The 25766-nt window shown below is 44.8% G+C and overlaps 1 protein-coding gene across 4 annotated transcripts in view; it reads right to left on the bottom strand.

The window, feature by feature from the left end:
• The window catches only part of HS6ST2 (heparan sulfate 6-O-sulfotransferase 2), a 280921-nt gene that overhangs the window by 44858 nt on the left and 210297 nt on the right, over positions 1–25766 (bottom strand). For 3 of the 4 annotated variants that reach the window (XM_059386144.1, XM_059386145.1, XM_059386147.1), the window contains one exon: positions 55–141. The exons of the other annotated variant lie outside the window; for it this stretch is intronic. In XM_059386144.1, coding sequence (XP_059242127.1) covers positions 55–141 — 87 coding nt within the window. The remainder of the gene's footprint in view (positions 1–54; positions 142–25766) is intronic. 4 annotated transcript variants of the gene reach the window in all.

Genomic DNA, 25766 nt, shown 5'->3' with positions numbered 1-25766 from the left:
GAGGACAGCACAAGGCTTGGTGATATGCTATGCACAGGGACACTTTTCACTTACTTCCCACTCTTAGATGCATTCCGGGCCTTTGTAGATGATGGAGAGTTGGCGCCTGGATTAGTGTTTGGAGAACCCCGTCTATCCTTACTACACCCACAGAAGGAATAGAAAAAAATATATACAACAATGACCACAGAGACAAAAAGCAATTAGTCATTTCATTTAAATACTTTCCAGCTCAGTGTCTCTCTCTCTCTCTCTCTCTCTCTCTGTGTGTGTGTGTGTGTGTGTGTCTCTCTCTCTTTTTCTCCTGTCAAAATACAGCATGATCTTATCCAGTGGTGAGCCCTCCAAAGGTAACGAGAGTGCGAACCACTGGTCAAGTTTGAAGAAATCTATCCTTTTGGCATTCAGAGCTTGAGCTTGTGGAGTCCATTAATGATAGTACCATAGTCCAGACCCCAAGGGAGGCTCCAGTAAAAAAAAAAGAAAGAAAGAGAGAAAGAAAGAAAGAAAGAAAAAGAAATTGTAAAAATAACCAGTCTTTAACATAAAATCCTTTCTTTTCAGTCTCTAGAGTGTCTGCATTACAAGTTCAGTTCTGAAGCTGCTGACTTTTAGTGAAGTATGTGGATGTCAAATGACTTCTAAAAGTCTTTGGGAGATACTATCAGATGAATTAATAATTTTCCCTCATAATGTTAACACGGGAAGGCCGTGAATTCAGATATTCTTTCAAGAAAAGCACCACCTGCTTCATGAGTAATTGAATTTAAATCTCCACCTTTAATAACTCCACAGCTTATGTCAAACCTTGGAAACAATTACGAAATAAATCACTAGGAAGGTCTGCTTAATCTCATCAGGTTAATAAACGCAGACAAATTAATCACTTGAAGGTAAACAAAAAGGAATAATTGATTGGAGTCTTCTTGATTACTTTATTCTATTTTCTTTATCAAACTATTTTTACCATTATCTTCAATTCAGCTGCTTTGCCTGGAAATTATTACTTTACTTCATCTTCAGATTTCCATGGAAACCAATTCAAAGCCTTTCTCTCCACTTGATGATGTGTGGAATTATTTATGCTTTATCCTGATTTCATCAGAAAGATTTTTTTTTGTTACTCAGATCTACGTCAGCATAACCTTTTATGAAAAGTGAAGGTAAAAAAGAAAAATGCATATCTTGGCTTTCGGTGACGATAATGGAGCCTTCCAAAGGCATAGAATATTGTCTCAGAGAATGTCAAAGAGCTTTCCAGATACTTACCAATCTTTTAAGTACCTCAGAAAAAAGTACCTGCAAGTCACTGTATTTATATGTGGGGTTAAAGATGGGCTGCCCTGCACTCATCAGCTTTAAATGTCGACATGGATAGAACTGGAACAAAAGAGAATCATAAGTTCTGGAGGATCACCAAGGTAACACAGAAGGGTGTGGGCACAGATGAGGGCTAATCAGACAGATAGCAAAAGCCCCAACAGTTCTTGGGAGTAGGAGACACCAAAGTGAGCTCCTTCCGCCGGAGGGGGCAGAACTTCTAGAAAGAGGGAGCACGCATTCTGTCCCCTGGGGAAATACCAGAAGATTGCCAAATAAGACTGCTGGGATTCCTGCACAGTGCAGGGACCATTTCCTTGTGCTGCTCACAGATTCACAAGACTGGGGTTACGTTCTGAGTGGGGTCTGCAGACTCCATTATGCACTGGCCTATCTCGTATGACTTTCTAGCAAAGAACTCCTTAGCCTCACCTGGGACCATACCTGCTGCTTTCCTCATGCAGAGCCGAGCTCAGAAACTAAGAGATCATACCAAGCAATGAGGCAAGAAACTAACTTGGAAGAATTCAAAACCGTCTCCTCCAACATGTCAGGGCAGTCCCATGTGAAGGAGGCAATATGCTATGAATTGCCAAATCCAAGCCGGGCTCAATTTCCTCACTTGCACATCCTGGTCACTGGCCGCCAAGCCTTCCTCGGCCTTGCCCCTCAATCAGACACAAGGGAGTGGGAAACTTCAGTGGAAGCACTGTGGAACAACAGCTCTTTTGATCTTGCGAGCTATAGCAGCAGGGTGGGGGTGGGCTCCGACTAGGTGGTCATTCAAGTTCAGGCATCCACATCCTTTTCAATGCAAGAACACGCGTTCTCACTGCTAAATTCCCATGCCTGTGCCTTGGACACAAGAGTCCTTTATCATCTGTATGACAAGTGACCCCGTCTAAGCTCCATGCAGAGCGCGGCAGGACATCAGGGAAAGCTGGCAGCCGTCAGTGGCAGCTTTCTTATTGTTAACTGCTGCTCTAGACAGGAGTGGTCTGGGAGCAGTAGTCCTTTAAAAGATAGGAATAAGGACCCCTCTGACCTACTGCCAAGTCCTGTACATCCAGATCTGAAGGGAATAGAAACAAAAACTTTCTCAGAGGAAAATCACATACAGAAGGTATGGTACCATGACTGAGACTGAAAGTAATCAAAGAACCCAAAACGTCTCTTCTGGGCAAACAGCTGATGCATTGGTAGTGGTGAAGTATATCCGAAAGTGGGGCAGGGACCAGGCACAGTTTGTGGCAGACCCGGATCCCAGGAGGCTCGTTTTGTAGATATACTAAGGATTGTTGTCTAGAAAGGCTTGGGGACACTGAGGGAAAAGACTCATTGGTCTGCCCCAAAGTTCCAGGCTCAGTAGCTAAGTCTGAACAAGACGCTCTAATTCTGAAACCTTGAGACAGCAGGACCCTGCGTGTTCCAGAAGTGCCCCATGAGCCAGAAAGAGAAAATCCTGCGGCCACAGACTGTCTGGGAGCCTCAGAGATCTGGAAAAACACAGGTCAAGGACCTGAAGATTCAGATGCTGTCAAGAACGCTGGCCACAGGAACATCCAGGGATCTCAGGGACTTAGAGGAATCAGCCCTACCTGGTTAGGGTTATACAGATGATAATTTGGGACATGAAATAGGAGGGGAGCTGTGTTGACTCTGAGCTAGTTGCCAACTCATATATCTGAAACAGATCTACTCCTGTTGTCATTCTTTTGTCTCTTTACTTTCATCTCCTCTTTGGGTTGAGATCTTATGGGCTGTGGCCTGAAATCCCTGAGACTATGAATCCGGGCTTCCTCCACTCAGCCTCACAGCCAGCCTCATCAAAGGTCTATGGAGACTATTCCAGGTGAGCTCTTGATAGGAAAAGTTAATGAGTGCTAGTGCTCTTTCTGTCTGTCTGCCTGTCTGCCTGTCTCCATCTATCAAGTAAGCCATTTTTCCACAGGCTCCACAAATAATGTCTCCAACACTAGAAACTTGGGGGAAAATCTGCAGTATTATGCACATTGTATTCAGGTGGTAAAATTCTGACTAACCCAACTCTCCAGCATTTTCGAAGTGTTTTTGATTGAATAGTTTGATGCTGAAATGGCATCCAGTGTACTTAACCCAAAATGGCAATCAGATCCACTCCAATCTGGATTTTTCTCTTAGATCAGAGAGGTACTTGAGGGAGAAGAACCTAGCAGTTTCAAACACACTCAGCTCACTTTCTTGATGGGTGGTATACAGAAACTTCTGCATTTCCTATAGTACTTCGTGGGCTCTTTATGGAATTAATTCATCTCGGACCCATGAAAACTAGTCGCACTGCGTTAACTGTAACAGCAATGAAATTTAAAAAATTAATTGTCAGTGTTTCAGGGAATTGAATTCCAGGAGAGTCGGGCTGTCATACTGGCTACGTATCTTTTGTTTGGCACTGAGCATATAGTGCTTGTAGTGTTGTTTATATTCTATTGTTGATCTGCCTAGCTCTTAAGAAAGCACTCAGAAAATACCTGTCAAACAAACAAACGGAAAGAGCTGCCTCTGGGCTCAGTAGAGAGAGTGCCGTGATCGATTATCAATGCCTGGCACTGGTGAGAGAGAGGAGGTGGTGACATACGTGTCACACACATTCCATTCCTAGATTAGAATGGCCTGGGCAGACTGTACTCTGGTTAGATTCCAATCTAGTTAGAATTGGCCTGTTGGTTGATCATCACGTGGACCCTAAGGACAGGTGGAGCTTGGAAAGGGTTCTCCAGCAAGCTTGCTTGAGTAGCTGGCTAGGACCTGTGAATAATAATAACCCTACTGCACTTGTATAGCTCTTCATCTTTTCCAGTGTGTGTTCTCCTAAGAGGTAACTGACATGTAACCCAAGCTGTCATTAAGAGGTTACTTCAGATCTATCCAGGGAAATGGTAGCTAACTGCTCCCTTGAAATGACTCTGGGCTCCTTGAAGCTCACAGGATGAGGAAATGCACTTAAAAAGTATAGATTCTACCAGGGCTAGAAGCTCGTCTGATCTGCTTCTCCAGCAAGCACTTGAGCTCCCTGTATAACATATCCTCCAAATGGTCGTCTTTTGAAGGGCTTTGAAATGATGATCGCTTCTTCATCATGCTTGCTTCCCCATGCAAACTGGCTTTCCTATTTTCTAAGAGGCTCACATTTCTGAAGTATTTTTGTCCTTGTTCTGTTACTGAGCAAGACATTGCTTAAAATATTGATTTCCTTTAATTAGAGCTGATGAGGCTTCTATATTTCATTTTCCTATCTTGCTGGGTTATGTCCTGAATGCTTTTCTTTCTCTGCTCCAAAATTTTTTGTTTTCTTCCACCAAAACTGTCTCAATTCCTGTCCATACCCCTTGAAGTGTCCCATTCTTATTATCTATATTTCTGTGAATCACCGAGCAAAGAAGTTCAATTCGCCAACCTGTGTTTTCAGTTAGCTTCCTTCCCTAGCATTTCTTTGCTTAACTGCAGATAATGACAGGCTTTCAGGGACGAGAACAGCTCATCTTTATTGCTAGGAAGTACGGTGTTAACTGTGATCTCTCCGGAGCAACCTCATCTTTTCAAAGCATGTATTCAAATATCTCAAGTTCTAATCTTGGCTGCCAGCAAGGCATAGAACTTCTTGCTGCCTTAAGATTCTTAACTACAGAGCAGAGGGAATTAAAGTGATCAGGTAAACCATTCACACATACGCTCACAATTACTTTGTAATTGCAGAGCTCTTGGAAGAGATAGCCGGGATGCTCACATTATCTTGCCCCCCCCCCATTAACTTTTCACTCTCACAACTCCCCACAGGGGCATCGGGGACTGGAGCAATAGACTCATTGATTATTTTTGCTGTTTTGCTCTCTTCACCTCTTAGCACAGCTCTTCCTGTCCAGGTCACCACCCTGAATGCCTAGCTGGGATCAAGAAAGAACATGAATCACTTCCTAAATTATATTATTTTCTCATTTAAACTGGCCATTCACTTGTATCTTTCCCAAGAGCTTGGACCTGGGTTACAGACGATTGGAGTGTCTTACAGCTGTTGCATTTACACCTAGCTCCAGTACTGCAAGATTTGGGGTGATGGAGCCCTGAAATATGATGGCAGCCTTGACCGGAATGGCAGTCGGGGGTGGGGGGGGGGGGGGGGGGGGGGGGGGGAGCGGGGGGGGGGGGGGGGGGGGGGCGGAAAGAAGGAGACCAGGCAGGGCAGCAAAAGAAATGACAGAACCTGGCAACTGACTACATCTGAAAAATGAGATTGAAATCTACAGGAAAGCTGCTTGAGAGGGTCTGGAAGCTGAATGGCTAGGAAAACAAAGTTGCCAGTGAAAAAGACAGACTGGCTGGGAGGGAATCTGGATGAGACAAGTTGATGGATTCAGTTTGGAGCATCCTGAGTTAGGGTGTTGATGGAGAGTGTCCAGCGGGGGATTAGAGAGATGACACCTTAGCTTAAGGAGAAAGAAAGGGTCAGATGTATAGTCATTACTCCCAAGTGGAAGTCAAAGCTATGAGGACAGGCAACAAGGCCTGATGGGACAGCGCCGCATTGTGATTAATAAGCAGATGTTTTGAGGGAGGTGTTGGGGAGCAGCCTATGCCATCATCAGCTTATGTCCACCCCAGTTTATGGGGATTTACAAGTGTGTTACAAAGTCTTGTATCCCGGGGGTCCAAACAGAAGACCCTGAGTCATTTGACTTAATTATGTAGAGTTCAACGTTAAGCTTAACATGGGAAAATGCAGACCCTGTCCTTTGTGTGGGCCAGTGACTTTCCTTACCCCATGACCATAGCTTGCTTCTCCCCAGCCTCTTAGCCCAGCCAGAAGGCTTACAGAAGATGAGGTGAGCTGGGCGCCGAGAGGTGAGGTGGGTGACAATCACAGTCAACCCATTCCCATAACAAAAAGAGCTCATGAAGTTCATTCCGTGCTGCTGACAATGAACAAAACTGAGCTTGAAACCTTGGTTTCTGGGGGCCTGGGAGGTTCAGTCGGTTAAGCGCCTGTCTTTAGCTCAGGTCATGATCCCAGGGTCCTAGGATTCAGCCCGGTGTCAGGCTCCCTGCTCAGTGGGGAGTCTCTGCTTCTTTTTCTGCCTCTGCCACTCCCCCTACTCATGCATGCTCTCCCTCAACTCCATAAATAAATAAATTCTCAAAAAAAAAGGAGAGAAAACCTGGTTTCACTTGCAGCTCCTATCTTTTCCTTGTGGCTCCATTTACTGAGGACTAAGCGAACATCAGAGACTGTACCTCCTCCGATAATGCTACAATCTGCTCCCATTTTTTTTTTTTTTTTTTTTTTTTTTTTTGCCACGACTCCCTTTGCTGTGCTGTCTCTGCACTGTGCCTCACTAACTGGCACCCTCCCCTGCCCTCTCTTAGAATCCTGGGTGGTACATGATGTCCCAGCTGGGAACATCACCACAGCTGGAGGTAGGAGGGGCGTGTCTGGGAGCAAATCAAGGGCTTTGCCCTTGAGGAACCAAAGTATCCCAGGTTTCCTAAGCTGAGTTCATGAGGGCAATATTTAGGAAGTATGACCATTAACTTTCCCAAACTGAGGTAAGCTCTCTCCTTTAGCTCTGGGTCTGTAATCCACCCACCGGGTCACTTTAACTTCTCTGGATCTCAGTTCCCTTCTCTGCCAGGCTCACTTCTGAAGGCTATTCCATGGTTCTGAAAATTATAAAACACTGCACAATGTATTTACTCCAAACCCATTTACTGTGTGTGTGTGTTTTCTGTGCTCCCTTCACCGTGCTGGGCCTTGGGGAGACAATGATCCCTGTGACAAGGTCCCTGCCCTCAAGGGGTCCAAAGGCTAGTGGAGAAGGTGAGCAATTAACAGGGACATGAGATAATGTACCCAATGGGCTAAAGCAAGGGTGAAGAAGTGCTAGGGAAATAAATCAGGGAGGAAAACGGCTTATGTGTGGGTGAATCAGGGAAGGTAAAGAGAAAGCTGAATTACTACTAGGAAAATTATGATTTTCAGTGTGTGTTTAAAATGTATACATCAGAAAATAAAGCCTGGGTTACGAGAACGTTCACAAAATAGAGGGAAATCTGTGTATCCTTACTTAAAAAGACCTCCCAACAGCGGCCCGCAGCCTTAATCACAGCAGAATGACCTGGAGAGCTTGTAAAATGCGGAAGGCTGGGCCCCAGTCGCAGGGTCTAGATCCAGCGGGTCTAGGCCAGAGCTGAAGAACTTACACCTCTAACAAGTTTCCAGGTGATGGGGAGGCTGCCGGTCTGCAGAGCACACTTTTGGAACCACTGCCTCACAAGAAGCACGAGACAGCCACACTTAGTCACCGCTACGTGAGAGATAAGAGGCAGCAATATCCATTGTCCCTGCTTTCCAGGCAACACAATTAGAATCTGCTTGAATGAAGGGCTCCCCAGTCTACTGCTCCTGAGCCAGGAAAGCAGAGAATGCACAAGGGCCGCAGATGTCCCTCTCTGGAGAAACTCTCCCTTCCTGAGGAAGTGGCGATTCCTCCACAGAGAGGAGCTCGATAGGGTGGGATAAAAATTGGATCTGACAGCATTAATTGAGCTTGAATTTAATAGAATTGAGTTCTCTTTACTGAAGATGATCTGGCATAATTAAAAATTCACAACTGGAGCCTACTTGGTGAACATTATACATTAGGGAGTCCCCAGAGTAGGCCAGAAAAGTCTCAGTGAACTTTTTAGGAGACGCCAAAGAGGCCAACTGCTGTGGCGGGAATTCATACACAGAGGGAAGAAAAAAAAAAAAAGGAACGTTGGTGAGCTCGTTTATTTGATAGTGAGATTCTGTCTTTCTACTGCAGAATGATATGAACCTAGGGGGTTGGTGAGGGGAAGGCCGATCATTTATCCATTTCCTTTTCTCTCATGAATAATCACTTAGTTTTCACTTCTTGATAAGTCTGCTCTTACTGATTATCAAGAATGTCCATTCTGCCTGCACAGTATGTGTTCAATTCTTTGAGGAAACAAGCAGATTATATTCATATCTGTTCATGAAGTTTCTTGTAACATCTGTCATGTAGAAGGTGATCAATACAGAGAGGCACCTGGGTGGCTCAGTCGGTTAAACATCCGACTCTTGATTTCGGCTCAGGTTATGATCTCAAGGTTGTGAGATTGAGCCCCGTGTCGGGCTTTGTGCTAAGTGTGGAGTCTGCTAGGGATTCTCCCTCTCTCTCTCCTTCTCTTTCTGATACTTCCCTGACACCTACTCACACACACACTTTCTCTCTCTCAAAAAATACTTTTTTTAAGAAAAGTTCATCAATATCCATTGACCAACCACCATCTTGATAAATCTGACTTCTTTTTTTTTTTTACAAGATTTTATTTATTTATTTGACAGAGAGACAAAGATCACAAGTAGGCAGAGTCAGGCAGAGAGAGGGGGAGAAGCAGGCTCCCTGTTGAGCAGAGAGCCCAATGCGGGGCTTGATCCCAGGGCCCTGGGATCATGACCTGAGCCGAAGGGAGAGGCTTAACCCACTGAGCCACCTAGGTGCCCCAATAAATCTGACTTCTAATATATGTTTGTTGAACTCAACTGACTGACTAACAGATATTAGGTTACAAGTGAACTAACAGTCACATGGCTTTGGATTTTTTGTTCAAATTTTTGTATGCCTAGAAACATGGCAGTCACTCGCAGTGCCATTTCTAAGCTCCAGGGCCCACAGGTAACGAAACTCCAGTAGGGTAAAAGCAGTGGGCATCAGCAAATTTGGAGAATATTGCCAAACTCATGGAGGGTAACTCTGAAGTTGTGCAAAGAGCATAGGAGCTAGAATCAGGCAGAGTCAGGTCATCTTCTGTCTCTGTAATTGCTGGAGTAACTGGGACAAATTGGGTCACTGAGCCAGGGACAGTCCTGCCCAACCAAGGCCTCAGATCTGAACACCAGGACTTTGGGACACCAATTCTCTAGCTACATGTTGGTGTCCAAAAGCAGGAGCATTCACAAATATTCTTGTTGCTGAACTTGGCATTTTCAGTGCTTTCTATGGGAGTGAATATATTCAAGATTGAAAAGGGTAGCTGTCTCCTTAGACAGTAGGTAGACCACGGCAGCAATGGTGCTGATCACGCTTTCTGGGACACTAGAGGAAGAAAGTTCTCTCAGCTGTGCTCCAGTGTGTCTCTTAATAGTCCAGAGCCTATAAACTGAAGGTTCTATTGCTTTTCTGTTTTATTTAGTGAGACAGTTAAAAACTTGAAACTATTTTCATTTTTAAACTGCTCAAATATCACTCACTCAGGTATCTGTTTCAGTGCATGCTAGTTCTAAGGACGGTCTCCTTTGCAAACATTATCCATTCTATGATGTGTAAAGACCATTAAGTTTCTTGCTTTTATTTAAAAAAAAAAGATTTTATTTATTTATTTGTTTGTTTGTTTGTTTGTTTGACAAAGAGACTGAGAGCACAAGTAGGCACAGTGGCAGGCAGAGAGAGAAACAGGCTCTCTGCCTAGCAAGGAGCCTGCTGTGAGACTCAATCCCAGGACCCTGGGATCATGACCTGAGCTGAAGGCAGACACTTAACCCACTGAGCCACCCAGGCATTCTTTTCTGGATAAAACCCAACAGTCAGCTTCTTTCTGTTGTGTTAAGATTTGGAAAACCGAACATGGTTTTACCGGGTATGTTTGTGGACAATTATAATTCTGATAATTCAGAGAAACAAAATATATCTTATCTGTATGCCACCCAGAAATCACTGTTAAAAGCTAGGCCTTGTATCATTTATACCCATAGATTTCTCTCAATGAATAGGAGTTTTTAGTAACTGTCCCGTCTAACCCAAGACATATAGCAGAGGCTCTTTATGAATGTACTGCACCCAGTCAAGGGAAAGGCTCATAGAAATAAGGAGTTAGAAGAGCACCTCAAGATAGCAAAGAAAGGTCCTGAGAAAGGAAGGGAGGTCTCCAAGGGATGTACCAAGGCTGGAACATGAAGTTAATGAGAGAACTTGGCTAGCACCTAGCAAACAGGGCCAGGGACCCCACAGAGTCCAGAACAAAACAGAAAGGCTTGGGGCCAAAGATGAAGTAACACGAATGAGTTGTGGCTCTATCTGCTAAAATAAATAGTACAAGAAGGGTAGACAGCCTTTTTGTGGGGGGGGGGAAGGGAAGAGATGACAGGTTCGTTTTGTGTTCTGTTGAGTTTTGTGTGCTGTTGAGACCCCCGAGACTATGACTTTGGTTGACAGTTGGATATAGGAATGCCGAGCTTAGCTGGATATAGACATCTCGCTGAAGAATGATCTCCAGAGATCTGGGAATCTTCAGAATATTAGTGGTGGCTGAAAACCACCATTAGGAGAAGAGATTACACAGGGAGAGTGTGTAGAATGAGAGGAGCAGAGCCTGGGAAGAAAATTAAGGACAAGCTAAAGTGGAGAAAGTGAGCTCATACAAGCCAGAGAAGAAACAGGATCTAGGGCCATGAGCTTTACAATTGCTGATTATAAGACATTTGTGTGTCTTAAGTTTCCAGCTGCTTCCTATTGCTTTCTTTTAGTGGACTTTTCTGAGGAGTTGTGTTATTTCAACAGTCATGCCATTCTTTATAATGCCAAGAGTATTTGATAGAGAATAAACCTTCTTTATCACATGCAACCTGTTTTCTTCAGTTCCTGGAAAAGATGATCTGTGGTATGCTGAAGGAAGCATCTTGTACCAAACAAATCCGTAATTAGAGGCTTTGGACACTTTTTTCCTCCCCAGTTCGGCCTTGTTTATTGCAACAAAGATAAACAAAATAAGAAATCTTTTTAGTGCCTGAACTAGATAAAGCAACTCTACTCAAGTTTATGCAAATACAGCTCCCAAAGAAACCATTCTTTGTAATCTCCCAAAGAAACAATTAGTCTGCTTTTCATTATTGTTCCTGTTGTTTGTTCCCTCTATTATGTACAAAATCAAAAATGGGACTTAACTGTTCCCTTAGCTTCAAAACTTCAAGAACATCATGGCTCTGTAATCACCAGAATTTGGGTCATCCATATGCCAAACCCACTTACTTTGCACTTGGTGAAGCTGACATTTCCTGAGTCATGCTACTAGCTCTGCCACCTTTTTGTCAGATAGGCTCTGTGCCTTGAATTAACCAACCTCTGGTTCTCCCTGGCCACCAAACTACCAACTTAACATTTGACAAATTCTTCAAACCTGTATGGACTGGGTGTCCATACGCTGCTCTACGGCAAACACTGAAACCACAATGCGAGGCCTCATTGCCTGGGAGGACTTCTTGGCTTAGGGGAAATGGAGAAATGGGGGAGGGCCACCAGGAAGAGGGAAGGTTCTTCCTGTAGAATCTGCTCCCAGCCTCGGTGAAAGCCTAAATGAAGGAAAGAATAAAATCCTTGTGGAAAATGTCCTCATCGGTAGCTGGGAGAAGAGGCTGTGGGAAGACCCTTCCCTCTTCCTTATGTCCCTCAACTTTGTGAGAAAATGGCCCCCTTCACCCTGTCATTTACACTGTCTATGAAGGGATGCCATGAATGTTAAACCATATTAAACCATTTCCAGATCCCTCTCATTGGGGGATGTATGGGTTAAAACATCCCACTGATGAAGTGGAAAGAATGAGTCTATGTGAGATAGATAACTTAAGCTGGGAAGGGCTAGAATCTTCACTAGGGCTCAAGAATGTGAGCTAATCATCATGCCCATGGGAAGAAGACCACTGCTTCAGACTGCATCTGGAAAGGGAGGGTCCTAGAAGTGGCACAGAAGATTCCAACCAGGGAAAGCAGAGTTGACTCTTTTTTTTTTTTTTAAAGATTTTATTTATTTATTTGACAGAGAGAGATCACAAGTAGACAGAGAGGCAGACAGAGAGAGAGAGAGAGGGAAGCAGGCTCCCCGCTGAGCAGAGAGCCCGATGCGGGCCTCGATCCCAGGACCCTGAGATCATGACCTGAGCCGAAGGCAGCGGCTTAACCCACTGAGCCACCCAGGCGCCCAGCAGAGTTGACTCTTAAAGGGAAACACGACAGCATTTACCTGACAGAAACATAGCATTTAGAGTAAAGGCACCCAGCTAGCTGCCTAAAAGGGATATGAACATATCATTTGTGGGTTAGGAACAAAAGAAATGGGCTTTTTGAAAAACTGTTCAATATTTCCCCTGGGATTCTTTGAATTATGGATTTTGTGACCCCATCTACTCTATGCTAATTATGTTTTCCTTCTTTTGTTTTCTGTGTGGTTTATGAAATTTACCTTTAATATTCTTAGCTTGTCTAGGGCTCAGGGGAGGGCAGTATAGCATTACAGTTCCAGAAACTCAAGAGGGAGATGAAACCCTGGAGGGAAGGTATGACCCTCTCTCTCTGAAAAAGTTCTGTTATTGTTATTTTCTTTGAATTTCTCTTAAGAGGTTTGGCTCTACTCATCTCTTGCAGTCCTGGGTGGGAGTTTTCTTTAAAGTAAAGGGACATGCCTTTTACTGCCTGCCTGTCAGGATGTCGAAACTCAGCCAGGCACTGTCAAAGCACAGTGTCCAGCTGCCCATGGCTCTAGAGAAAGGCCATCCATAACCTGTGCCCTACTGTGGACTGCGGGAGCTGGCTGCTTGCAGGCCTGGGCCTTGACCCACCCAGTTTTGGTTTCTGGACACAAGACAGAATCTTTGTTTCCTGAAAAACGCCTCTTCTGGAACAGGCTGTCCCCTTCAAAAAATGAGGAGACAGGGCAGAGTTGCGTTTTCATTCTGTCAAGTGATGGCCATAAGCTGAAAGTCAAGTAAGGCACCAACTAAAACCATCCTAGCATTGGTTATCGCCACAGGTCAGCAGTCCCCATGCTGGAAGGTTCTGGTTTAAGTGGAAATTTCCCTCTTGAACTTTTATACAACTGGCTCCAGAGATAAGAAAACAAAAACCAACAACAGGAAGGTCCATGCTGCTTTTGCAGCCCTTCTTTTCTGATACAGAAATGATGATTACAGATCTATATAGGGGGAAAGCATCCAATGCAGTGAGAAAAGGGAGGTCGTGGCTAACAAACAGAATTTATTCCAGGGAGCTCAAAGTCAGAGCTAGGAGCATGGGCCACAGAGAATGCCGGCTGGTGTTCCACCATCACAGATGAGGCCACAGCAGTATTTCTTATAATTGATGACCCACCACTACCCCAAATTCAAGGTAGCTTGGCCTAAAGGACACCTGTAATAGGAGCCTGGGGGAAAACCAGGATCAATAAAAAAAATGCTTCAAAAAGAGAGACTTATTCTCAAAATCTTGGACAGCAGGGTTCCTGAAATTGAGAGGTAGAGTTAGCTTTGAGTTTCCTAGCAACCAAGGTCAGAAGGGAAACATGCTGGGTAATAGCCTTCTCAATGTGTGATAAAAAGGAAGGGTATCATTTCGTCAGGAGAGTCAAACTTATTCCTGGTGCTGAGTCTAACAGAGATTTTCCTGGAAATCCAGAAGTGTTTTCCACAGGACAGTGTCTTATACAGACTTTTTAAAAAATCAAGTTGGATAGAGGATATTTTCCATACTGTCAGGTTCATCCATGTTTAGCAGCTGAGGATACCATATTAGAAGTGAAGCCAGTGGCAGCAACCTGAAGGTAGCTAAGTTAGGTGCAGCCTTCCTGGTGATCTAAGCTGCTAGAGAAAAGGGTAGAAAACCCAGAGACACGCATTTGGATGTGGGCCTTCAACCAATGGGTCCCCAGACCACCCATTCACTAGATGGCAGGAAGGACAGCTCCCATTGAGTTGTCTTGTGTGAGTGGCCATGGGGCTTTCCATGACTTTCCTTCCCTAGCGTGTTTCATCTGTCTGGATCTTGCCCCCACATCAGCAGTTGTATCTGCTGATGACGTTCTTTTGGGAGCTAGGGAGACTTGGTCAAAGGCTGCAGAGAAGCACTTCTCCTGATTTCCCTTGGGCCTCTTTCTAATTGTTTGTTCAGGATTCCTGGGGCCTTGCTCTCTTGTCAAACTCTATCACTTGTTATCACCATCTTCTTCTTGTATTGGCAATTTTCTTTCTACGCCTCCTGTCAGTGCTTCAGGGCAGGGCACTGGCTCATCACCTGAACTACATATCCAAAGATTTGATGCTTTTGCAGGCTTGGAGACCACTTTTTGTTTCCTTCTTGCCCATAGATTACCAAGGAACAGAGGAAGGAACAGACAACTTTCCCCAGCAGCATATTCACTTGTAATCAAAAAGGACATTTTTTTTAAAAAGGCACTGGGGTGAACAAGAAGGCTCCCTCTTCTAAGACCTTAACCAATTAAAACCCATATTAATTAATTCTTTAGTTCTTTAATTGTTCCTGGATTAAACGTACTGGGGTGATTTTTCATTCCAGCCCAGGTTGTCACAAGCTCAATAATTCACTTAGGGAACTTGGACAGCACATATTTGGCCCTGGTTGTCTATGGAGTCAAAAGGAATAATCATTATCAAGTAAGAGGTATCATTTAGATTTTCATAAAATTACACTCATGAGAGATGGCAGTTCCATCCGGACTGTTGGAAGGAGAATCAGGATCAGAGTTACTTGGCAAATGAGAAGTCAGTGTAGGCAGTGTGACAAAGTCTTTAAAGTGTATCTTTAGCAAGCCAGTTAGGGTCTATATCATAATCAGTGCATGCTGGTCCTCTTAAAGTTGTTACCTGAAAAGGCTGGATACAGATTCCAAGGGTGCTGCTGGCATTCACATTTCCAGAGTTCTCCCCTGGGAACTCTGTCCACGGACAGTTAGGAAACACGTGAGAAGCACTGTCACACCTCACTTTTAGCCCCAACTACAGGGCCCGGCTTGACCATGCAATTAGGACCGCATAATTACCTTCTGATGACATTTGACAGATTCCAAAAACCAAATGCACCCTCAGAGAACAAAGATGTCTCCCTACCGAGCAAAGTCATGAGAACATGCTACAGGTGTCAGACGTAGTGACCGACGCTACAATGTGGAGAGCTGGACTATGTTGAAGAAGTGAGCACCATTTTCCCATATATTCGTTCTGCTATGTTTGCTTAAAAACAAATCTGTTTCTTTCCTGTATTTGCTACAGCACTCTGGTGTCATTCTCCTTTTGATTAGAAATGATGCAGAAGGAAATAGATTCATATGTCAGTGCCTTCAAAGGTCCATTAAACATAATGTTATTTAAAAGCACATTAACTATCCTAACCGGTGTCAGACAACAGCCAGGGCAGTGTGGGAGTTTGAAGACGAATGCAGAGTTTTAGGATGCCAAATGAGAATGTAAATCACTAGTCTCACTAATTAAAACTTTGGCCCTTTGATTGCTCCTGGATTAAGTTCACCAGGGTGATTTTTCATCCTGGCCTGGGTTGACACAAGCCCAATAATTCACTCCGACATTCTGACATCACTGGTTTGGCTCTGCTTGTCTATGGAGTCAGGAGAAGCATCTCATTAGAGAGTGAGAGGTATTAACTAGGCTTTTGTGAATAGTGGCCGTGAATGATGGGAGCCCCGGATCTCATCCAGCTTGGTGAGAGGAGCACCACATGGAGAGTTGGAGAATTGGGGTTCTTGTCTCAAGCCATCACACTGGCCGTCCCCTCCACTAATTCGTATGCCTCGTTTCCTGGAAATGAAATGTGGAATAAAAAAACAAGGCTGTCCTTCTACTTGACTTCATGGAATAAGGATGGTGAGAAATGTGAAATGACAGATTATAAGAATTCAATTATTTTATAATTAATCTGGAATGATGATTCTGATCTTCTACTCATCATAGCAGCCTAGGCCTTAACGTCCAAGTTCACAGCTCTAATCTACTAGGGTTTCAACAATGAGATGCTGACCACCTGCTCAGGACAAAGCTCTAAGTGATACAAAACATGTGTCACGTGTTCCCTACTCTCCAAAAAATTACTGAGCTGTAATACTGAACTCCATGACACTCGAATGAGTCCTCTTCCCTCTCCCCGGCAGCTCAGTCATGGCACATTTGGGAGCAACAAAGGACTCCTAAGTTCACAAAAATCTGGCTTTCTGCGTCCCTTATGTATCAATACAAGTGATCTGTTTGTACCACCATATTCAAGGTTCTCCCTTCTCTTCCAGTCTTGGGTTCCTTGCCCTGTCACTTGGACGCTCTCCCTCCACCTGTCCTTTCTCCTGGCAGGTCACCTGGAATAGGAGTTGAGGACAGGTTTCTTGGGGGAACTTGGCACTAGGGGAGGGTAGCAGAGGTCTGTGTGAGCCCTTGCACTTACTTCTTTCTCCTGAGAAGAAGCAGGATAATGGAAAGCGAGAGCCAGGGAGCCAGGGTTCATTTGGATGTGGAAGTTCTGCTGTGTTTGTTAAAGCAAGCCTCATGGCCTTCTAGTGTTGTTTGGTTTCACGAAGGCCTTTGCCGAATAAACAATCGTAGCTAGAGGCAACATGAACGTTCCTGGCCCACGAAGGACACTCTTCTGTTGGGGGAGGCGGGAATCGATGCGGTGTGATGGCTCAGGGATCAATACTTCTCTGAATGAATTTCATCCTAAGTGACACTCCTTTGGGATAAGGAACAGCCGACTGGAAATCATTCAAGGTTATCCACTGAACAATGCTATCTAAAGTATTCAGGGGAGACATTTGGAATTCAAACTGGTGGTCACACAAAGCACCCAAACAGAAGACACCTGCTGGCCTTCTCGATGACCCTCGTACAAGTCTTCGGTCTAGCCACTAGACCATCAGCCGATGGCTCTGTTTGGATTTCAGACAAGCCTCCCGAAACACAAAAGCAAGTGGGCTCTGATGACTTTAGCGGAGCCTAAGAAACAAGGGCTGGGGAGAGGGAGACCTTTCTCCCTGACTGCACAGGAGCCTGAAGCAAGAGAGCCATAGAAACCCGTACAAAATGAGCAGAGCTCCAAAATAAAGTAAGGTCATAACTGTATGAAACTGCGGATTAGAACTCTAAGAAGCTAACAGGGAAGTGCTCAGGTACGATATCCATTAAAGAAATCTTGTTTCAAGAGGCAGTGGAGGAAAAGCGAAGCTGAAAAGGCCTCTGACTCTCTTGGCTGGGAAAAGGCATCATTTTCTCTTAGATCTAAGCTGCCCCGAACACAGGTGCTTACGAAAGCAGCAGAAAGCAGAAAACTGCCTTCACTGTGCGGGCTTCAATGACAGCTAGTCAATGCAAAATATGTCCTTAAACTGCATGAGAAATGATGCGTAGGTCGAATGTCCCAGTGTGAAAAATGTGCCTTCCTGACCTTCCCGTGCTGATCCTTTCATTTTTCTCCTGAGCCTCTGTTCCAAGCCACGATCAGCGCCCTTCCATCCTCAGCGATGAGATCCAGAACAAAGCTCTAGGTGAGTATTTAAATTCTGGCCTGAAGGACATTTTTCCATTTTTCCAAAATGTGCTTGGAAAGCCTGGCTCTGTATAGTGTTTTGGGAAAAGAAGCCACAATGATTAGATGAGGGGTTAGCCAGAAATTGGTACAAGCAAATAACGGCCCATCCCCACAACCTACCTAATAGCAAAGCTGTTGTTACAGAGGTATTAGAAACCACAGCTTTTTTTTTTTTTTTTTTAAGACTCAAATTGCTGACTTAACCCTTCAGGCTTGAGCTACAGCTAATCGATACAAAATGTGTCCTCAAACAGCTGCAGACCCCAAATTGTTCACTGCTGGTTATATGAAGCAGGTCATGACAAAGGGCAAATGAAAAAATGTTCTGTTAATCTCATTTGGAATTATCAGGAAACTTGATATTACATTTTAGAAAATTTAAACATCTGATGTATCTCCACAGCCTACAATTTCTCGTTTGATTGTAAGCCTAAGATTCCATTTTTCTAATTTGATTCTACAATATGGCGATTAAGAGTGCAAGTCATTGGGGCGCCTGGGTGGCTCAGCGGGTTAAAGCCTCTGCCTTCGGCTCGGATCGTGATCCCAGGGTCCTGGGATCGAGCCCCACATTGGGCTCTCTGCTCCGCAGGGAGTCTGCTTCCTCCTCTCTCTCTCTGCCTGCCTCTCTGCCTTCTTGTGATTTCTGTCTGTCAAGTAAATAAATAAAATCTTAAAAAAAGAGTGCAAGTCATTGAATTAAGTGGTACTGAACGAGAATATCCCAGTGTCTTAACTCCCCTCTATTTAAGACCAGAAGAAGTTGTTTAACCCTTTCAGACCATGAAGCTACTTCCATTTAAAGTAGGAGGTGGGGGCGCCTGACTGGCTCAGTCCATTAAGTAGCTGCCTCTGGATTTCAGCTCAGGTCATGATCTCAGGCTCCTGGGATAGAGACCCGAGTCAGGCTCCAGACTCAGTGGGGGAATTTTCTTGAGGATTCTCTCTCTCCCTTTCCCTCTGCCCCTCGTCCAGCTCTGTCTCTCTCTCTAAAATAAGTAAGTCTTTAAAAAAAAAAAAAGCAGGAGGTGAATCTTTTCACATAAAGGGCCAGACAATAAGCATTTTTGATTCACAGACTCTGCCGCTGCTACCCCCAAACCAGCCACAAACAACACGTAAATAAATGCGTGGCCGTGTTCCAACGAAACTTTCTTTACAGGCGTTGAAATCTGAATTTCACATAATTCTGAAGCTTCACAAAATACTGTTTGTAATTTTTTTCAGCCATTTGAAACAAAAACCATTCTTAGCTCACAGGCCACGCAAAAACATGCAATGGACTGGATTTGTCCCAGGGGCTGTAATTTGCTGACTCTGATGTAAAACCCTAAATCAGCATGTTCCCGAAGAAATGGAAAGAGTCTTCAGTTTCCCAAGACACTAACTTCCAAGCTGCAAGTGCTTGATTCAGGTGCTTTATTGTTCAGATATCAGCCGTTTACCCAAGTGAATGCATGAGTTGGGGAAAAAGAGACAGAGACACAACGTTTTATAGTTTCAATCTCCAACAAAGGTTTCTCCTCTGCCTCTTCCTCTCTCCCTTTCCCACTCTCTCACCTTTACTTTCTCTATGTCTTTTTTCCCCAAAGTCATATTTATTTACTTATTTATTTGAGAGACAGAGTGTGTGAGCACGCACACAGGGGGAGAAGGCAGAGGGAGAGGAAAAAAGAGAATCGTCAAGAAGGTTCCGCACTGAGTGTGGAGCCTGATGTGAGGCTCAATCATGTGACCCCGAGATCATGGCCTGAGCGCCCCCAGGCACCGCTGTATTTCTTTCTTCCATTTTGTTCAGTGACCACGGTTTCTTCTCAAGGTGTTCTGGGAGTTTAAGAGAAGAATCTGGAAATCTTTTAGCAGCATTTATTCCTAACCTAGAATCTTCTATGGCCTTGTTTCCTAGGATGACTCACTGTACCTTCAGTCCATTCTAATCCTGAGGTAATTTGGTCTCACATACAGACTATTTTAATTTTTATTTACAGATTCTGTTGGAAATGACAAGATTAATGAAAACCTTCGCCAGTCTTCTTTTTTTGCTTTAAGCAATTTAAACTCCTCTTCAGAAAAAGGATCCCAGTCTACAACACACTATCATTTTAAACACTACCAGCAAAGCCATTGATAACACCAACAACTATACTCCAGAGGTCATGGCGAAAGGCACTGTGCACATTGTAAAACGCTCTGCCAGTGTTTCCTCTATTTGGTGGTATAGTTATGCCAAGCGTCAAATGAGTCTTTATGTCAACTTGTCCAAGTGAATTTTTGGGAAAGAACCAGTGTTAGTAATTACTGGGCTACTGGAGCTGGTCCCCAGGGGTGGAAGAAGGCCTGCTGTCATCTAACAAAGCAAACCCCTGGGTTATGGACCCAACTGCAGCTCTGTTTCTGCTGAGGAGTAGCTGAGGAGAAAGTGGAAGTCACCTGACTTCCGAGTCCTCATTTTGTAAAATGGCAGGTTTTGGAGGGACCCTTCATGACCCTTCCCTGTTATGACTTCCTAGTGTTTTGAGCTGGGAATGATGACAAAGGAGAAAAGGGAGGCTTGCTACCTCCTGAAGGCAGAAGAACGATCCGAGAAAACACCTGAGGCTGCTCCTGTCTGGTTGTCTCTGGGCCCCAACAGAGTAGACTGTCATTGCAATTTTCCTGCACAGCTTCACGGAACATCACTGCCTCATTTCTGCCAGTCTTTCCAAAACGAAATCTAGACCGTACTTATAATTTACGATAACTTATTCCATGGCTGGAAGGTTAAGCACAGTGCAGTCCCAGACAAGAAAACGTCAATAAGCCCTAAGGTTGTTTTACAGAAAGACGTATCTCTATGGGCTGTAGTATTGGAATGCCTTTGGCCTAGAATAAAACCCTTCAGGACAAAAACGACTTCCAACAAATCATTCGAACAGCAACAGTCTCGGAGGATTCTCTCTCTAACTGTTCTTCATCTTGAACTGCAGGCATTTTCTCTCCTCGGTTTCATTAAAAGTAAACCTCTTCCCCTTCACTAAACGAATCTTAATAAGTTGCATGTTTTTTTAACAGTTCACTCTCCCTGGGTGTCTTGTCTCAGTCTGACAAGGCAGAACATGAGTGGTCCATATGTGAGGGGAGAGGGGGCAGGAGGCCCGCAGGCATGGCTCTCCGACTCGGGGGCGGCCCCAAGGCACCCGCTAAAACCTCTGGGAGGTCAAACAACAGGAAGAGCATCTGTTTCCAGGTTTGTTACTCGGGCTGGGGGAGGCAGGGGGAAAAGCTGGATGTTTATAGAACAATTTATGGTTACAATTTCAGGGGTTGATTACTTGATTTCTTAATCCAGCTCCTCATCACGGATCAAACACGGGTTCCAATAATGAAGTAATTTTAGGCATGATTACAAACAGTCTCCTACTGAGGGCTTTTTGCCTTGGAACAAGGAGCTCCTGTCCCACGCTCAGGGTCACAGGCAGTGAGGGGGATAAGCGATGGGATGGCAGCTCTTCTGCCCAGGCGTATGTTGCCCGTGGACTAGAACAATGCTTACAGTTGTCTCAGTGCGGCCGGCGTGCTGGTGGTGCGAGGGCGTCAGAGCTCTCGGCGGCCCTGAGCCTTCCCCTCCCACCTTCCGTGCGGGCGCCATTTTGAGCTTTGGCCACAACAGCCATTTCAGCCCTCCCTGATTGCTCACATTTGATGGCTTCTGACTGCCTACCAACTCAGGTCTGCACCACGGCCTGGCATCCAAGACCCTTCATGACAAAACCCTAGCCCCACAGATTTTCTACAGGGCACCGCACTGCCCTTCCTAGACCCCTGCGTGCTTGTCCTTGCTTCCGGGCCTTTACAAAGGCTCCCTCTGCCTGGGCTGCGCTTCTTCAGCTTCTCCTCCTGGCAAACTCCTGCTTCTCTTTGAAAACCCACAGTTGTTGCCTTTTGTGTCTTGCCGGCCGCTCTCCAGCCCCAGGCAAAATCAATCTTTTCCTCTTGGCTCCACTTTGTTCAGATCTGATTTATCACATTGAATCATAAGATCTGTCCACATGTTTATCTTTATTTCCACCATTTGTGGACTGTGGGCACTTTGGGGGTATGTGGACTGTGTTTCATCTCTGCATTTCCCCCGTCTCTGTCCCATCCAGGCCGATGGGCACTCGGCGAATGTTTGTTGACTGCATCTGGATGGCATACAGCTATTTAGTATTCATTTTTTATTTGCTTTTTTAAGAAAGATTTTATTTATTTATTTGAGAGAGAGAGAAGGAGCAGAAGAGGGGCGGAGGGAGAAGTGGGCTCCCTGATAACAGGGAGGGAGCCGGATGTGGGGCTCCATCCCAGGATCTTGAGATCACAACCTGAGCAGAAGGCAGCCACTTAATGACCGAGCCACCCAGACGCCCCTAGTATGCATTTGATTTACAGCAGAAGGAGTTCACCGAAAAATCCTCTTTTGTAGGGGTGTGAAGTCACCTCAAAAGGAGGTAGAGTAACTACCTATTCTTGGCCACATGAGGCATCCTGTTTTTCCTCCCCTTACAGGCAAAAAGCCTTCCCAGCCACTGACCTAGAGCTCTCTGTCAGCCCATGCTGTAGGAGCAACCACACGCAATTCTCAGACAGCAAAGGAAAAGCAGGCTCTAGGAACAAAGGGTTTTGGGGAAGGCCAACCCTCTTTAGCTAGTGTTCAGGGAAGGATCTCATAGGTCAAAGAAAAGCCATTCCCATGCTCGTTTTGAACTTCAATACTGCTGCTAAATAAAGGAGGGAAGATAAAGGAAATGAAGGTTGAAACCAGTTTAAATTATGGGGAGAATATATTTAAATGTATTTAAATGTATTTTTTTTTTTTTACCACCAGCTGAAGGTTAACTGTATGAATACTCCTCAAGTCATTAAGATTTTGCTTAACCCCAAGGATAGCTTATGGATCTAAATAACACTTCCAGTTGTCTCTAAAGGGGGAATTTCCAGGAGCGCCTGGCTGGCTCAATCAGTTAAGCATCTGAGTCTTGATTTCAGTTCAGGTCACAATCTCAGGGGCTTGGGATGGAACCCATGTCATTTGGACTCTGTGCTCAGTAGAGTCTGCTCGAGATTCTCTCTCTCTCCCTCTCTCTCTCTCTGACCCTACCCTCCAATATATACATATATATGTATGTATGTACATACGTGTGTGTGTGTGTGTGTGTGTATGATTTTCAAAGGGAAGTGAGTTAGTTAATGCACAAGCAGAGACTGAATTTTCTTATCTCCCTGAGAGAGCTAGGATGATCTCAGCCACCATGTTTCCTGAAACAAACTGCGGCAGCCGTCACAACATTCAGCAATTTAATGTGTTTTCGTCAAACCAGTTGTTTAAAAATAAGCCTTGTGCCCTCATTCCACAAATGCTGGCTGAAAGCCTACTGGGTGCCAGGTACTATGCCTGATGCTGGAGACATCAAGGTGAATGAGACAACAGCAGGGAACTCAAGAAGCACAAAGTCTAATAAGGGGCGCAGATGGTTAGAAAACAACCTGCCTCCTCTTCCAGCACCAGACGCAGCTGTTCTCTGCAAGATCAGCAGTGGCTGCCTGCTGGCTAAGTCCATTGACCTCTTTTTAAGAATCAGACTTCTTGGCAACCTTAGTCCTGTGACATTTGAGGAAAGACCTGATTTAATTTAAGGAATGAGCCCTGCCAATATCTAGGGGAAGAGCTTTCCGGGCCAAGGGAGAGGAGCAAAGGCCCTGAGGTAGCAGCCGATCTGGTATATGTGAAGGAAACCAAGGAGACCAGTGTGAATAGAGAGGAATGGGCACAGAGCAGAGTAATAAATATAAGGTCTGACAGGGAACAAGGGCCAGACTGGGCAAGGCCTTGCAGGCCTTGGGGAGGCCTCCATCTTGGATGGGTATCACAGTAGGGTTTTGAACAGAGGAGTGACAAGATGTGAATTAACATTTTAAAAGGACCATCAGCTTGGTTGTTGAGAAGAGAACAGCCTGCCCTGAACTGGTGGTGGAACCAGGGGAACCAGCCCAGGAGACTTTTACAGCAGCCCCATGTTAAGAAATGTCAATGGCTTGGACAGGGACAGTGGAGGTGGTCAGATCGCAGCTGTATCATGAAAGCAGAGTAGACGGAGTTTGTTAATGGATTAGATGTGGGCTGGGCGAGAAAAAGAAATGTGAATGATACCAAAGAATTTGACCAGAGCAACTGGAAGGACAGAGGTGCTATTTACTGAGATGGGAAAGATTGAGAGATGCACATTTTTGGGGGGGAAAAGCAGAAGTTTGCTTTGGGGCAGATGAAGTATCAGATCCTGATTAAGCTTCCCAGTGGAGGTGTGGAGGAGGATGTTGGTTGTATGAGTGAGGCTGAAGATGCACAAGGGAGCCAAGGCTGTCCCCAGCCTCTCAGCATCCCGGCTAAGCAGGTTCCACATGGCCCAACTGACACCATCACCCAGATGGTATAAGTGCAAACTGGTTTGCAGCTGGCCTGGCCTCTTCACCATCGTCCTCACCCATCATGCTCATCGCGGCCTTTGTTGTTAGGACTCTCTTGACCTGTGAAAGCCATGGTTCTCATCATGGCAAAAGAGGGTCAAGGAAATCCTATAGTGCTGGGTATGATATAGGTTTCGTTTTTCTCTTTCCATCTTTCACTGCTGAAACACATTTTTGATAGAGTTGCTTTTCTTCTAATCTTTGCTAGAATTGGAATTTGAAGATCGGCATACAAAATGGCGTCCTAGATGCCACAGAAGCTTCTCAAGAGATTGACATTGAATCCGATTCATGTGGAAGAGAACCTATTGTCAGGCCATGCACACTCAAGCTAAATTCTTGGGCTCTTATTTTAGGGGGAGAGGGTAAATTGTAAGCAAAGTAAAAAAAATTGCTGTGTTTTGTTTCTTGCAGAAACTAATGAAAGTAGGGGGAAAAAAAAAAAAGACCAGATACTAAAACCTGCCCGAAGCCTCACCTTTTAGCTGCAATCAGTTTGTCTACTAGGTATATTGTTAGCTCCTTACTAAAGTCATTCGCCAACTGGAAGCCTGACAAGTACTAATTATTCTCATCACTTCCCTAACCCTGCAAGTAAAATTTCAAAAGTTTAAAAGCGGTACAATTTCAAAGCCTGGGGAACATACTATGCTCAAAATTATCTGTTGAGCTTTAGAAACACAGACAGGTAGGTATCCAGCCAGAAAGCTGGGCAAGCAAATGTAAGGTGGGTTACTTGGGTTTCCTCACCCTAAAGCCACTCACTTTCCACCCTTCCCTCTGACAGAATGTTCAATGGGAAAGCTGAGGCAATGTCACAATGTGCAAAGCCTGATATCCAAGGCCCTCCTTTCATTTGGACATTAGGGGTCATTTACAGAGCCTCAAAAACTATGCTTGTGAGCCTACAGTGGAAAGGGATGACCAAGCCAGTCAGAAAATGACTCTGTGGTGGGCCCCAGAAATCAAGGCCTACACCATGCAAGGGAAAGCTGCCAATACCTCAGATGGCCATGGCAATAGCTAAAGCTATGGGATGATTTCGTGGCACTGGCCGGTGCCCATCATGATTCACAGTTCACTGGCCCACCATAATTTTTGGTCTGCTCCTATTCTTGAGCTTGACAGGCAGCTGGCCTGTCTGTCTGTCTGTACACCTGCCTCTGTGTATTTGCTGCTTACTCACCTACGGGCCCTTTCATTTCTCTAGTACCCCCAGGGGAGAACTAGAGAGTTGGTAAATACTCCAGAATAATCTCCTACCACACCCCCTTATTTGACAGCTGAAGAAACTAAGGCCCAGAGAGAACTGACTTAACTGGGGTCTCACAGTGAATTTAACAGCACAGTCAAACTGTGATCCTCCCTTGGCTAAGTTTTCAGCTCTCCATCTCCATCCATCTCTGGCTCAGCCTCTTGCTACTTCACTGGTCTTTCTCTAGCTCTACATTTCTGCTCCTTTCTCAGTCTGTCTCTCACATTTACACACAAGTTTGGGGGAAATTATCCTTAGTTTGCATGTGTCCTGTTTTTTTTTTTTTTTAAGATCTATTTATTTATTGC

The sequence above is a fragment of the Mustela nigripes genome, chromosome X (assembly GCF_022355385.1).
Source record: "Mustela nigripes isolate SB6536 chromosome X, MUSNIG.SB6536, whole genome shotgun sequence".
Lineage (NCBI taxonomy): Eukaryota > Metazoa > Chordata > Mammalia > Carnivora > Mustelidae > Mustela > Mustela nigripes.
This window is presented reverse-complemented; position numbering and strand designations above follow the sequence as displayed.